This window comes from Amphiura filiformis, chromosome 6, assembly GCF_039555335.1.
Source record: "Amphiura filiformis chromosome 6, Afil_fr2py, whole genome shotgun sequence".
NCBI lineage: Eukaryota > Metazoa > Echinodermata > Ophiuroidea > Amphilepidida > Amphiuridae > Amphiura > Amphiura filiformis.
Window position 1 is genome coordinate 12,027,159 of NC_092633.1, and position 16,662 is coordinate 12,043,820.

At 36.8% G+C, this 16,662-nt stretch overlaps 1 protein-coding gene across 2 annotated transcripts in view; it reads left to right on the forward strand.

Moving 5' to 3' along the window:
- LOC140154976 (protein PTHB1-like) overlaps positions 1-12,652 on the forward strand; it is a 28,289-nt gene extending 15,637 nt beyond the window's left edge. For both annotated transcript variants that reach the window (XM_072177636.1, XM_072177637.1), the window contains 9 exons: positions 456-596; positions 1,417-1,512; positions 4,786-4,958; positions 5,646-5,798; positions 6,264-6,446; positions 7,138-7,333; positions 7,881-7,977; positions 9,026-9,285; positions 11,363-12,652. In XM_072177636.1, coding sequence (XP_072033737.1) covers positions 456-596; positions 1,417-1,512; positions 4,786-4,958; positions 5,646-5,798; positions 6,264-6,446; positions 7,138-7,333; positions 7,881-7,977; positions 9,026-9,285; positions 11,363-11,538 — 1,475 coding nt within the window. In that variant the 3' untranslated portion in view covers positions 11,539-12,652. The remainder of the gene's footprint in view (positions 1-455; positions 597-1,416; positions 1,513-4,785; positions 4,959-5,645; positions 5,799-6,263; positions 6,447-7,137; positions 7,334-7,880; positions 7,978-9,025; positions 9,286-11,362) is intronic.
- The last annotated feature ends 4,010 nt before the right edge of the window (positions 12,653-16,662 follow it).

The window sequence follows — 16,662 nt, forward strand, 5'->3', positions numbered from 1 at the left end:
TATAAAATAAAAGTAGTATGAAGGTTTATTCATAAGATATTGGTATAATATTGGCAAATATGAATATTCATGAGCACATTTTGCCAATTTTCCTCATTAACTTCATCAATATATTGGCAAAAACAATAGAATACAAAGAATCTTTCAACAGCAATATCTCAAAAACCGTTTGTCCGATTTCCTTCAAACAAAAACTATTTTGCTCAGTGTATTTAGCTTAACTTATTCAATCTATTCAAATGGTTCTAAATTCAGTTTCTGTTTTCCAGAAACATCGTTTCGAACCCCCTTAAATGGCTAAATGGCTACATTCTATCATCCCACTTGCCTTAAGCTTAACCCATAAACGTGTGTAGTTTAATTTACTATGCATGACACCAACATGTCTTGAGTATCGCATATTTTCACGACACACACCCAAGTATACTCTATAAATATTTATTTTTAAATCGCAGGTTCACCCAGAGTGGTCCAAACTAGTTCCAGACTACCTGTTAAACTGGTTGTGAAAGCATGTGCTCCTGTGAAGACAGCTACACACAAGATCACTGTTGATAGCAATAAAAATGCTGTTAATCTCAATGATATATTCCCAGGTAGGTATGCTAAATGAGATTGTGGAGTTTTTTTAGCGAGATCACAGTTGGACAAGTTAGGAACTGTCAAACTTTCATTAGGAGCAGAGCTGACTTCTTCAGGACAAAGTACCTAAGAATGAAACATGTAGACCGTCCTTGCCTACTGATGACTATGAAAAGAGTTGGTCACTGGGAACAAGCAGATCACGTCTGTCTGCTATGGTAATGTTAAAGTTTTGGTGGCTCTGAAAAGATTTGTTCACTGCATCCCATTTAGCAAGTGTGAAGTAACAAAACTTACCAAGTTTGATCATGTGAACGTAATCAATTGAAATACAGGGATGTAAGTTTTCCATTTTTTTATGGATTTCAAGTTTTTCTCTGGATTCAGGTTTTGCAGATTTTTTTGATAGAAAATATTTGTTTAACAAATGATTATTTCATCATAATTTTCAACTTTTTTTAGGGGGTGATGCCCTGTAGGCTTTTCTCCGATCCATTGCATTCACACAAACATATTGTGCCCCAAACAACTATAGTTTTAACCAGGAAGTTGTTCCATGTCAGTGCATTTTGCTGTTTTGTCAGTTGGACAACTGTTTGTATTGTCAGTTGGACAACTGTTTGTAGAGTATTAAAGTAATCCTGTGTGCAATTTTGAATCATTTTTATGGACAGGGTTTTAAGATATGACCTTGTGAAAAATTAAAAGTTTCTTTTTGAGACCAGTTTAATAACTGCTGCTACTGATTCAACCCAACTACAAAACAGTTCAGTACAGTTTTGTAACTACAAATCAATATCCTTTTTGATCAATTTTACAAATACTTTTTCGTAGATTTACTTGGACCAAATGCAGGAGGTGCTGGTAATGCTATAGGACTGCAAATCATTGGGGGACCTAAAGTCACAATATTAGCATCGAAGACTTCTCGTAAGTACAGAATATTTCCTCTTAAAATTCCTATTCTAAATCTATTCAGTAACAGTCAAGTCATTAAGAAAGAGACTGCAAAAATAATTTTTTGCTGGAGTTATAGTTTAATGCTAGAGTTAGTCCAGTCCTATGTTGAGATGTGTGTCTTTGTGTGTTAAACACTATTATATCACTCATACATAAATTCTAGACAGTTCATTGGTTGATTACCATTAATCATTTTTACCATCAGCCACTCTGCGTGATAGTTTCACAGAACTGTGCCGTAGTATGTGTCCGCCAGGCCATGCGCTGATTCTTAGACTTGCCAATGTAGTTATGGGATGGACCCCAAAATGTGAAGCATGTCATGACAAAACATGGTGTTCTGTTGATGAAAAAATGCATATTCTAAAATAGAATTTTTAAGAAATGGAAATTATGTATGAGCGATATAAAACAAATTTTAACTGTCTTAAATTTGGTTAATGGTCGAAGTATAATCACTTGGTGAAAGATGTATTGTTCCTTTCCACTCTCTGTTCTGGTTCTTGAAATGGAACAACCTATCTTTCACTTTGTGATTATATTTTAACCATCACACTCATAGACAGTTAATATTTGTATACTACTATAGCATTTATATGTACTAGCGGGATACCCACGCTTCGCGCGGGTCCCCGCTAGATGAGTAAATGTGAGTCGAGCGTTCACTATAACAGGAAGAATTTACTGAACAGGTAGAATCATTGAAAAGGTACATTTTATTTATATAAATCTGTCTCTTCTTACATTTCCCTTTTTCCTTTCTTTTCAGTTTCTTCTACATAGGGCTATTTTGTTCCCATTTAAAATTTTTTTTGCTGCTTAGCTTGTCATTTTCCGTTTCCATGTACCGTTGGCCTATTACTCGTACCTCTTTGGTCATTTTCATTTCATTTTTCTTTATAGTACCTCGGTACCGCTTCATGTTGTTTATACAACACACATTTTGTCCCCGTATTTATTACGTCCTCTCATAGCGTGTACATGCGGACGTGTTCATCCGTTATCATAATCCCGTGACCCGTCCATGTACCTTTTTGTCCTTTATTTTCTATTTATTTTTCCTTCTTTCTATAATATTATCATGTCCACTGGTCTCTGGCTCGCAAGTCGCTAGGCTCTGCGCCTTTTACGCAGCGCATTGGCGTAGTGCGCGATTACGCACGCTGACGCTGACGCTGCTGTATGCCAGCTGCCGCTTTTCATAACAAAAACCCTGTTTTTACCCATATTTTCACTGTTTTGGCAGCCAATTCTTGACCGATTTCAACCAAATAAAGTCCAGGCAATTTCCCGTATATTCCTCGATCTCCCGTATGAATTTGGCGACATTTGGATCGAAACTGACGGAGCATTTTACATAAACCACATACATACACACACACACACATACAACATTAGCCTATTTACAGTAAGATAAACTATTCTAAACTCCTAGAGTACCGAAGTGATGACGTCACAGAAAACCTTTTTTGCATTTCAGCGTTTTGAATACCATGTATCGGTGGAGCATGATGAAAAACATCCACAGTCAAATTTGGTGGGGAATTGGCCTGGTTCCAAACAGTTAGAACCAGGCCAATATGGCACTGATTTCAATGGGGCTAATTAGGTATCATGCAGCCATATCTCGGGCTCTCCTGATCCGATTCCCACCAAATTTGGACTGTGGATGTTTTTCATCATGTTCTACTGAAATATGGTCATGAAAATGCTGAAATGCAAAAAGATAATTTTATGACATCACACTTCGGTACTCTATTGTGTTACATGAGCCAAGCATTTTATGTTGCTTACTACACATAGTGTACTACCATACACATACACTAAAAAGATTAAAATGAAGATTTAATTCCAATCATGAATGATTACTACTCAACTGTGTTGAACATGTTTATAGGGAGCACTTGTATAATATGGTACTCACACTCTCTGACACCATTTGATCCCGGGGGGGGCACTCAACTTTTTTTTTTGGTAGGGGTGTGCCACCGCCAGTTTCGAACTTGAGGTCTAAGGAACTGATCGGCAGGTCAAAAAGGGGGGTCTAGGGAACTGATCGGTCGGTCAAAAAGGGGGGTCTTGAGAACTGTTTGACCGGCAAAAAGGGGGGTCTTGGGAACTGATCAGCGCTCATCATCAGCTGCCAAAATCTGAAAAATCTCGCAACTAAACCATGCAGGCCAAACCAGGGTTCAATTTTGTTGCGTTTTTGCCAGATTTTTGAAGGAATCGATTTCACTTTGAATTGTGCATTAAGTTATTAAATCAGGAAAACCATTAAATTTAATGCAAAATAGGTCTGGTTTGGCCTATTACGATGAAAATCTCAGCAAAACAAAACAGCATTCAATCAAAATTACTAGACCCTGCAGGCCTACAATCTATGCTATTAGCCTACTGATAATTATAGCAGCAGCTAGCAGCATTTAAAAAGCCCACCATAAAAACAAACCCACAGGAATATTTTTTTCAGTGCCGAAAAGAAAAACATTTTGACTACATTGAACTGCATGAGATGATTGAGTGAAGTGTGCAGAATTTGACACCATTCCACTAGACCAGTAGATCGTAAATTACCTTTTAATTCACTGTTATGGCCAGCTGCAAGGATGTGCACACAATTATTTGAGGTACTTTTCCTCATATTTGGCAATTTTATTCCCAAAAGAGATCTCAAAATCATTTATTTCTAGCAAAATGTTCATCAGCTGAAGGCATCGGCATCGCGGCCGCAGTGCAGTGCTGTTTATAACAACAAACCAGTTTTGCCACTACTAAAGGAGCCCAAAATCCCGCCCAAAGTTCACCTTATTCCTAATACAATGTGTTTCAATGGGGAAGAAATTTATGGAAAATTCCCTTTGACGTTTTTGGGCTCGCAAAAGTAGCTTTTGGGCTTGAAATAGTAGGAGAGAAAACACGCCTGTCAAGATGCCAATGAGAGCGGAAATCGATGATCTGAGGGTCTAGGGAACGGGTAGAAAAATTTCGGGCTTCAGAGCGGGCAATCAATGAATTCAGAGGGTCTAAGGAACGGCTAGCGGCTCTGAAAAAGGGGGTCGTCGCCGCGGCACATACCCGTATAGTTGGGAAATGTGAGTGCCCCCCCGGGCATTTGATTCTGTTGAGAATGGTTGATGCCCAATATATTCACACCTTGCAGTAACCAGAAGACCTGCTTTCTTTTGCATTTGCACCTGCTTTCCTTAGTGAAAAAAGTTTCATTGTTTCTTTTTTATACAGAGCGCTACAGATTACAGTGTGATGTATTTGAAGGCATGTGGTTAGTGCTGAAGGAATTCCTTGAACGTGTGTGTATATATCAACGCAATGTAGGAGTTAAAGACTTTGAAGTGTCATATACTGGCCAGCTACCTTTACAAGAGTACTTTGAACTTATAGATACACATGTTGAGGTGAGAATCTTTGTGTGTTTTGCATGACAACTTTAATATTATGGGGTGTCATTTTGTGCATTTCATTACATTTGACACAGGAGGTAAAACATGGTTGTGTCAGCATTAAAGGTTGAATTAAATGAAGTAATCAAATATAAGTTTTTAAAATAGGGAAATAGTTGAAGGTCTTGTCATACATACATATTTTGATCTGTATAGCACTTTTTACCTAGTCTTAAAGCCCTGTTTGTTATGGTGGAAATCAGAATCGGTTCACTTCCTTTATCATGTCTGTACATAGATTGGGACAGTCAGGGCTAAACACCCTACTCTTTTCAAAACTGACTGTGAGAAACTTGAACCACTAGGCTATGCTCTTCTGTGTGTCATTTAGGAAATTGATGCTCTACTTGACACAGGCATGTCCCATGTTTCCATGACACACACACACATCCTTGTTTAAGATATTGTATAATGAGGATAACAGTTAGGAGTTGTATATGAAGAAGATAACAAGAAAATCGCTTAAAACATTTTTTTTAAAATCCATATGCGAAGCTTTGAATTATTTGAAAAACTAATTGTAATTTTGTTCAATTCAAAATGACAGAATTTGAAAATATGTAAAAATGATATACTCTTTGGTCTTGGTACACCTTTTAATGATCATGGCATTTACTAGTTGATCTAACTTCTTTTTCACAGCTGAGATTAAATGGTGAACGATACAAGAGTCTGTTGGACCAGAGGGCCAAACAGTTCCGTGCAATTCAGAGACGATTACTAACAAGATTTAAGGACAAGACACCTGCACCACTGGCTAATCTTGATACACTGTTGGATGGGACATATAGACAAGTAAGTATCTATCTATTACTAGCAGTCATGTGGCGCTCCTACGATGACAAAATAATGAATCTAATTAATGCCCTTCTATAAGTAGTGCCCTGTGCAAACTTTTCTAACTGGCATTTGTGCCTACTTTCAAAAGCATTTTACCATGAAAAGAGATAAAAATGGGCTATTTCATTTAAAATCATAGTAGATTTTGAAAATATCTTCCACAGAGGGAGTATGAATTTCAAATGTAATAAATACATTAGGCAGTTCCATTTTAATTTCATACACCCTCTGAGAAAGATTCAACCTAGATCTTCCATAGAGGAAGGGTGCATTTTAAATTGAGTTGGTTACGGTACTAAATCCATTTGAACTTTGTGTGTTCTGCTGTCTAATTGGGTTTTCGCTGAATTTCATACACTGCTGTTTGTATGTTAATAACGATGCGGATCACCACACATTGATTGTTTTCTTTTGAAATAGATCCTGAAGTTAGCAGATGGTTTGGAGGAAGGGCGTAAAGCTCTTGTGCGGTGCTCATTAGGTCTAAGCTGTGCAACAAGTATACTGAACACAATGCTGAGACTCATGTATAATCTGACTGATAGTGAATTCAAGGTGCTAGAAAATGGCCTCTCACCTCATGTACAAATAGATGGAGAGCAGGTTAGTTTGCTGCTTTTATTTTTTAAAATAATATGCTAGAGTGAACAAAAGCCATAAGGTATAACCGGGTCAAGCATAGATATAGTCAAAAGAGCACTATTAGTAGTTCTCATGGGCAAATCAGTGGTTCACAACAGCTCAGGAAAGTGGTACAGAACCCTCAGCTACTTAAAGATCCTGAAAGTTGGTGATGCACCTGGCTCTTGAAGGACTGATCGCACCAAGTACACTGTCTGTCTATTCCAGACATGGACTGCAGTGTGGATGAAGGTCATGCTGGCTTGTGCTATTTTGTGTTGTAAAGTTCCACATATGACATCCTAATCCTCTCTGAAGAAATCATGAAACACAATGTGACCTGCTGTCACAGAATGAGTGTAATGTGCATGATGTGCCCCATTTACAAAGGACATACTACTGGCATGTACAGGTGTGTGTCAAACAAAGATCTGTTAAGCAGCCAGGGGTCTCGAAACTACCAACTTGCGACTTTTATGCTTTCATATAATGCCTATTGGAAGTTACAAATTTGCTTCAACATTATTTTTTTTTAATGTGAAAATGTTCTTATTTGTTTTATGTGGATGCATGGCAGGGATAATATTTGATATAAATTTGAAGGAACTTCATATCATAAAAGAATCAGTTCACCTACATTTTAACTTATTGTATTTTGACATATTCATTGCAGGGTTGGGAGGAGAGTGTTGATGCCTCCATCAGTCAACTTCTTAGGACATGCCTAGCCAAATCAGCCAAAGATCAAGCAGTCAATCCGTCACCTCTTACCATGACTACTGACCCAACTAAACTCAAGAAACATATAGCTCAGATGTGTGAGAGGCTTGCTAAAGGAGCCAGGCTAGTAGTGGATGGACAAAAATTGGGTAAGTACAGAAGCTGTGTGCTGAAGCTGTCCAGTTAACGTAAGAATAGGACATTTGCCAGAGCGCATTATTCATTCAAAATTGTGTTTTTGACATCTATTCCTTTTTTTTGCGTCTTTGATGTCCATTGCATTTTTTTTTAAACCTCATAATTGCGCAAAATATGTGCAAATTCAATATAGAAGAATTGTTATTTAAAGAACTAAGGAAATCATATTTTTTTTGTGTTAAAATATTTTATCCCACATTTACTGATAAATCTTGACAATACAAGGTGACATGTGTGCGACTTTTTTGAATTTCAGCCTGGAAATTGAACCGGAAGTGAGATATTTTTCACATTTTTGGCCTATTTTTAGTCATCCAAGCTGCACAGTCATTCACTTTTGAAACAAAATATGTAATAAGTGTTTGCCAATAAGTGTGTTATCCTTTATCACTAAAATGGCAACGTAAATTGATGTGGTATTTCTAATTCCACACTTTTTGACTTCACTAGTATTGGTAAATTATCGTAATTTGTACCTTTTTTTATTGATAATTCCAGAGGAAAGATCATCTCCAACAAAGACTAGAAAGATGGCCCCACAATCAAGTTCTAGAGATTTCTTTGACCAAGAGACAGCAAGTACACCATCTAGAAGGTCTGTATCAAGTAGTATCAACCCCGACAATGGCTTAAAAATTGTAGTCATATTTATTTCCATAAAAAATCATTATAATAAACCGCAAAAGACATCAAAAACAGTTTAATACAAATAAAAATAAACAAACATGTTTAAGGGATCTAAAATGAGCGTTATTATGCTTTTGACAGTATTTTTGTGGGACATGAGAGCACCTCGGACCCTATCGAATTGCATTCTGAATACGAAGCATGTCTTTCTGATATCAAATAATTTTCATTTTTGAAAATCACAATATAATACAAATTTTATGACAAATTATAAAATTTGATATTTTTCAAATTTTGATATATAACAGTCCTCGAGTAAATTATATAAATCTAATGATATATTCTTAAAGTGTATGTAGCAGGAGGAAAAGCCGACGGTCAATTGAAAATTTTGACCTTTCATATTGAAGATATTGATTTTTTCCCAAAACTTTTTTTTAAAAAAGGTCTTTTTGGGAAAAAATCAATATCTTCAATACGAAAGGTCAAAATTTTCAATTGATCGTCGGCTTTTCATCCCACATACATACACATTAAGTATAAATCATCAGATTTATAAAGTTTACTTCAAGTACTGTTAAATAACAAAAATATCAATTTTTAATGATTTGCCATAAAATGTGTATTAAATTGCGAATTTCAAAAATCAAAATTATTTGATATCAGAATGACATTCTTCGTATTCAGAATGCAATTCGATATGTCTGATGTGCTCTGATGTCCCAAAATAAATACTGTCCAAACGTTCATACCCCAGCCCTTAATATGGAGGAAAGGGCCAGAAAGGTAGTAGTTGCCAACAGAAAGTTGGTTGGTCAATATGCCTGTTGGGCACATGTAAGGACGAGAATATACATGTAGACCATTCTTAATAATATTGATGTTCACCCCATCAATGGCAGGAATGTGCCGTTTATAAGAACTAACTAACCCTTCATCAATGTGAAGGGTAAATAGAAAATATGTACCTACCAATAACTTATATTTTGTTAAAATAATACTCTCTCCATCCCCAGACCAGAGTCATCGAAACACAGGACAGATACCAATCAAAATGGCCCAGAACCTATCCGAATGCCGGAATCTAAACCAGTGCCTTCACCTATTGACACTCATCAGCCTCCTCCTCCTACAGTTCCTCCTCCATATGGTAGTGAAGAACCTACATCACCTTCAGAGTCTGTATCATCACCTAGGTCATCTCTGGGGGATCTACCCCCTCTTGGAGGTCCAGGGGTCAGGGGGTCAGCACTACCACCTTTAGGAGGTCATATGGGTAAGCTAACTAAATATTTATGCAATAAGCTATTCCAGTTGAAATCAATACACCCCACTATTGAAGACACAACCTTGATCTCTCACACAGGGAGTGTTGATTTCAAATGGAGTCACCCATTCAGGTAACTGCATTTGAAATTCACACTCCCTGTGTAGAATATTAAGATCATGTCTTCCATAGGGGGTGTATGGATTTCAACAGGAATAGCCCAATAGAATGGTTCAGATAATGTGACAGTCATTGTTGACTAATTTCCCTAAGAAAACAACCCAACAGTTCAATGATGTCCTAGTTTTGTTAGGGAGGGGTTAAAAATGTTGATTATGGTCCTCCTATGCTCCTCCTTGAACAGAGGACAGTCCCCCATTATATTGCAGAGAGCTGCACGGTTTGAATGTGAAATGTTGTGTGTCCTTGTTTTCCGGCAAACGCTAACGCACCACCTCTACTTACACACACCTACATACTTACCAGAGCTACATTGTGGGGTTTTGTGTATGTACGTACAACGTATGTATAAACTGACATTTATATGGGATGATTTAAATGTACAAAGTGATGTTATGGGGTGGATGCTATCTCCATGCTTTTCTAGTTTTCTGTAAGTCGGCTTCATTCAATGGGCTGTTCTATTTGAATTCCACACTCCCCCTGTGAAAGATTTAGTAGGCATATTATCAGAGGGAGTATTGGTAGGAAATTGGGTAATTTTTATTTGAAATACTCGCTCTAGTTGTGGAAGATAAAGCTAAAGCCATATACAGAGGGAGTATGACTTTCAAAATAAATACCCTTAGGCCAAAAAAAAAAAGTTGTTTGCTTGCCCTCGTCCGACCGACCGTCTCGGCAGTCCCGACCGTAGAACTTTTTTTTTTTTTGAAAAAGTTTTTTTTTTTTTTATGCGATTTTCCCAAAAATGGCATGTATTTTTCGCCTGAAAAACGATGATTTAAAAGAAACGCTGTAAAATACCATATCCTGCATGTTTACGTGTCCGGCTGTACCTAACTGTCGGGTTCCGCAATTTCAGATACCACCTCAGCGCCTAAGCTCTAATACAATTTGCTATCCACCTGCACATTTCGGACGGCGATCTAGGGATGAGTTTATTTACAGGCAAAATATAACCGTGCATATCGTGCAAGAATGGATACAATATAGCAGATGTTAAAATATGGTAAAAGTAGATAAAATTTGAAAACAGTTGTACCAGATATTCATTTCTTGTTTATAAATATTTAGATTCATGATATTTGTTCGTATCGACTAGGAAGTAACATTGCACTATTTTTTTCAACATGTTTGTTGAGGCTACTTTTATTAAGAGCACACATCGCTCGGTATAAATATGATTTCACTTTAAACATGGCGGACACAACACGAGTAGCGCTAGCTGTACAGGTGAAGCAAGGGACCGAACACGCTGATTAATATGATAGTTTTGAAAAGCATAAAACACTACATGTAGGAGAATTGTACACTTCATTAAACGTAGGCCTACATGTAGAAGAGCTACAATTGTTTAAGGTGCAAGTGGCGAGCACAGATGCTGGACCATGGCGTGATGTTGCTGCTACGGAAATGCTTGAACCATTAATTGCATTCGGTATTCGCCATGTCTGTTTCTGGGAAACGGAAAGGAAAAAAAAAAAAAAAAAACCTTTTCCCAACCGACCGACCCAATTTTTAAAATCCATTCGAGGGCAAGCAAACATTTTTTTTTTTTTTTGGCCTTAGCCAAATCCATTTGGAAAATGTACTCCCTCCAGTGTTGGAATTAAGCATTGTTTATGCGTAGCAAAATTTTGCTTTCATTACTTTTCTCTTGGTACATTCACATACTTCAGTGTGCAAGTCTATGGCATAAAAATGCTACTCAACTCTAAAATTGTGTAGCAAATTGATAAAATTGTGTTGCATTTTGCTACACGATACCAGCTATTTCCAACACTGACTCCCTCTGTGGAAGACTTTTCTTAATCTTCCACAGGGTTGGGACAGATTTCAAATGGAATAGCCCCAATCTGTTGTTTTGCTTGTACATCTCTTAACAATTAGTGTTTTTGTATTATAGGTGAAGGTGGTGCCAATCCAGCATTACCTGCTATGATAAAACCAACCAAGAAGAAAAAGAAAAAGAAGACTCCACGAAGCCCAAAAGAGACAGATTCTGCCAGCTTGGAGGGAGATGATCCATTCTTTAACGACGGTGGTAAATCAGGATCACCAGAACCACTTTCTGTCATGTAGTTACGTGTTTAAGTGTAAAGAACTACAAACAATATTACATGAAAGAGTTTGCCCTCACAAAGATATTGCAAGCAAAGTGGACATGGTGAGATGCTGGCAACCAAGAGAGAAGGGAGGGGAGTATGGGTATACTTCAATGGGAGCAACCTGTGATCATTATGCTCTGCGTGCTCGCCAGTAAAAATTACTTAAAAAAGTTTTGGGATATTTTCTCCAAATATCAAGAGCTATCTCAAGAGCCTCGGAGCCAATACTAGGCTTGTTTGTTCTCATTTCAATGTATTTTTCATGCTGACTCCAAATATGGTCATGAAAATGTACAACTCGGATATTTTTGAAGAAAAAAAAATTGTCGTCTGCAGTTGACACCCTTGTGGAGAGAGTTAATGAACTCGTTGGGTTAACCATAAATCTCAACTTAATGGTTGGCTGCCATAGCAGGAGAGGTATCCTACATTTTGTTTCATCTGGAATTTGGTATAGTGACATCAGTCAGAACTTGCTTCTACAAGGTTTTGCCACTATAGTCTATATATCTACCTAGAGTTACCAGCACTAGCTTTGAAGTTCAGCGTGTTTGCGTTAGCTTAGCGTTACTTTGGTGCGTGTACATTTATGTGCACGATCAAAGTGCTGCATATGTACACACAAGGAACCACCCTAAGCCAACGCAGCACACGCTGAACTTCAAAGCTAGTGCCGGTGACTCGAGGTAGATATACAGACTATAACAAGCATGCATGCCAACAATCAGCCCTTGTATGTGTGCCTATGTACACTCTGAGGGATTAGGTTAGCTTGTGCCATTCGATACTGTGACAAGCAAAATATGCTGGTCCCAGTATGTCAATACCAAACTCAAGATGAAACAAATTAAAGACCTATTGCTACATAGCACCTATGACCAGGTTAAGGCCAGAGTAATGGAAGACACATTCGTTCACGCCCGAATTTGACTCGAAAAATATGCAAGCAAAAGGTAAACTTTTTGCACTATCGTTTAGTGTACATCAAAGCCTAGGGAAGGTTTTCTCATTTTTTCAAAATATTTGTTTTAAACAAAAATATACACCATTCTGTGCAATTTTTAGCTTAATAGAGTGACAAAATTGCTTTTTTTTACATGTTTTTTCAATATTTCAAAAAAAAAGAGACAAATTTCAATAAAATTAAAAAAAAACCTACCCTCAGTTCATGTCTCTTCTTTATGAAAAGCTAACTGATTTTTTTTTTACTCGAACGGATTTTTTTTCTAAGTTGTCACAAAAAATTGGGGTAAAAAGTGAATTTTTGTGATTTTTTCAAAAACTCAAGATTTTTGAACAAATCTGACATCACCATGGGATTCCTTGACTCATTTCCTTTCCAAAAATGTATAGTTCTGTATACTTTTGACATATAATTCAGAAATAATGATGCTCGAAAAGGTCCATGTTCTCTCCCATTACACTGCCCTTAAAAGGGTATTGTGTGATTTTATCATCCTGTTTTTAGGGTATGGTTCAATGTATATCCACGAAAAAGCTTAATTCTAAAATTCTGTTGATTCGGACATTGAATTTTCAAGTTGTGCATAAATGTATTACAGCACCCTATAGGCTACTGTGTTGTAATTTCAGTAGTATAAGTATAGACCTGGGTGGTATTTGACAATGATAGAAACCTTACAAGAAAAACAATCACCTTGATGAACATATTTTGTTATGAAATATTTAGTAGATTAGTTTGGAATATACACTGTTATTTTACCTGCATGCATATTAGCAATGCACAAGTACTTGATTTTGGCCCATTTCACAAAGGCTTATCAATCCTGAGTTTAATTTAATAGGGATTTTAATCATAATTTAAACAAATTGGTAAACCAAACTAAAGATAAGTCATATAGTTTTGTGAAATGGGCCCACGTTCAATTCATAACTATATACTACAATCGGCTTGTAATAAGCGACAGTTATTTAGCTTTTGTTACAGCAAGCATCAATTTACAGTTTATGCCTATATAAATTCACAAAAGTGTGTGTCGTCATGCAAAGCACAGTTTGTGTATAAGTGTTGCATTCAGCTGTGTGTATGACATTCTATTCAAGTCTCGCTGATCATTGTATAGTCATGAAGTTTGCAAGTGTAGGTCTGCTAGTGTTTATGCTGTGCATCACAAGATAACAGGGTTCAAATTGCCAAATATATTGGATGGTATTCAGATTGGGCTATTCCAATTGAAATCCATACACCCCCTATGGAAGATTAAGGTCATGTCTTCCATAGGGGGTGTATGGATTACAACTGAAATGTCCCATTTAATTTTAAGATCAATTAACTGCCACACAGCATTGTCTAAAATTATGCATATATAGAATAAATTGTTTATACAAATGTTTGTTATGAAATATAAGATAGCAGTTCATTCAGTGTTTTGATAGTAATGAAGATAACAAGTCTTTCTGTACATAAAAAGATGTATATAAGATTGTATGTTCTGTAAATACTTAAGAAGATTTTGAATGTATATTATGTGATTATACTTAGAAATAGTTAAGTACTAAGTAGAAAAGTTATGTTTACGGCGATGAAAAAAATCAGACGGACTTGTCAAGTGGGGTCGGTTGGTCTTTTTTCAGGAAGAGGCTAAATGACCCTAAAAATCACAAAAAGGTTGAAGAATCCGTAAAAAAAAATATTCACAAACATATTTTGAAAATAATGTTACCCAATTTTTTTTTCAGTTAAAAGGAATAGGCTAAACAGCTAAAAAAGTAATCCTCAAAATGCAAAATCTGGGTTGGTCAGGCCTGTAGAAGAGGGTGGAGTTTTCTGTTGCCTAATAGATAGTTCAATATGATCTCATATGAAATCACATGTTACCTTGTGAAAGTACTGAATACATATCAAAATGTAAAAAGTAAGTAATATCCATAGACTATAAGTGCAGGCCTTGCCGTCTAAATTTTAAAGCATGATGCTAGCATGATGCTAGGCGAGTGGTCGAATTTACACAAATACCACTATTTTGGGTATAATCAAATAGAGCTTTGAACTTAAAGCGGTATTTATGTTGAAATGCGCTCAAAGTACTGCAAAATATGTGACTTTCTCTGCTTGGAGGGGGCTACCGAATCAATAAAATGCTGAATTGGCTGATTATGGGAGATTCGCAGTGAGCAATATTTAGTGTCTATAGCGAGTGGAAAATCGCTCACTAGAAATCGGGTTTGGGCGAGCGGTGACGAGGGATAGCGATTGCTCGCCTCAAACGACAAGGCCTGTAGTGTTTTTTTTTGCCTGTGTGTAGTCAAGCAGGCATGTCTAGCGTCACTAATTTTGACTGAATGCTTGCAATTTGGAAGCTGTGCACCATGAGATTAACTATGATATTACCGACTGCCCAAAAAGCAGTACTGCAAAAGTGAGCATTTTCGCATATGTAATTTAACACTCTGCCGATTTTGAATTATTTTACTTGTTTTTTAAATTCCTGATTTTGAGTTTTCTTACATACACCTCTACACCTTTTTGTCATGAATCTGAGAATCGTCTCCTAAAAATATTTTCGCAATCAAATGCTACACAGATAATTAACGAGAATTGAATGATTGGGCTATTGCAGTTGATTTCCATACACCCCCTGGGAAGACATGACCTTTATCTCCCACACTGGGGGTGTAGATGAAAGATGGGTTGAAGATGTCTTCCATATGGGGTGTGTGGATTTAAACTGAAATAGCCTAATAGCCTAAAGAGAAATCTCTAAAGATGCAGGCTGATAAGATGGGAGTTAATTTAAGAGCAAAGTTGGAAAATGATGCTATTCTTCAAAACTTGTAACTATACTATAATTTTGTATTGTATTTTGTACATTTGCTCTTGTACCTTGGTGCTGTGATGAATGGTGCATGTTGATTCTTTGTGCACATGTATGTCTGTCTATCAAACTGGAAAGTGTGCTCTTGGTAACCATGTTTTTGATTAGTAGAAGAAACAGGATTTGTTAAAATGTAGATAAATGTGCCCATCACCACAAACTGGTCGTAAAGTCGGCATTTTCCATTTTGAGATAAATCAAAAACAGTATATGGATTTCTATGAAAAATATATTAGGAATTTGACCTTTGATGAACCATAACTTCACTTTCAAATGTCCAATGAAGCTGGTTGAGGTGTCATTTTAAAGCTGAAATTGAATTCTTTCAAGATCTGCAATAAACAGAAAATGACCTAGAGCCGACTTTACTACCACTTTGTGGTGGATGGTCACAAATTGTCTCAATCCGATTTCCTTAAACTTTATATTGAAGTGTATTAGTGATAGCAGTATTTGCATATATTGAGTCATAGATGCTGGCTTAAAATGCACAATAAAGCAACTTTCATCATTTAAAATGATTCCACATATGTAAACTTGAGGAAATTGGATATAGTTAGATTTCGTCAGAAAGGGCAATATTAACCTTTTTTTTTTTTTTTTTTGCCTTACAATGGTGTGTGCGGCCTTACAATGGTTAACAATAAAGTGCACGCTGTACATGTATTATTGAAGACTGAATTAAAAAGACTGGTTTGCTAATGACGTCAGGGAAAAGGCACAGCGTGATTGGTTGCTTACCTGCGCAGTACGGCAATTTTTGGTCTGGTTGACAGAACATCATACTAGTCTTTTTAATTCGGTCTTATTATAGTGCGTGGTGCACTTATTAGCTCGTTTATACAGATTGGGTGGCAGCATGCAATAAGAAGTTTTGTCTGGTGCATGGCTAAACAATTTTGAGGTATATGACCTCCCATGGGCAACATGCAAACAAGGCCGAGTTGAGGCTTTCCTAGTTTAGTAGTGACGTCACTGCATATTTTAGGTTGCATAACCTTGAAATGCTTGTGCTGTTCTCGGAATCGTTGCATAATATGCACATGTGTAAAAGCGGCACAATTGAAATGCATTCATGAAGTGATTTTTGATTAAAAGTTCACATCATAATATATAGCCAATGGACACAGTGTCATTTAGCATTTATGGGGTTTGTACACTAAACACCAACAGATCCATCTGCTGGCAATCGACAATGTAGAGCCTAACACCTGGAAATATTACACATGTAATATGTCCAAAACAGATATTTGAATGCCCTG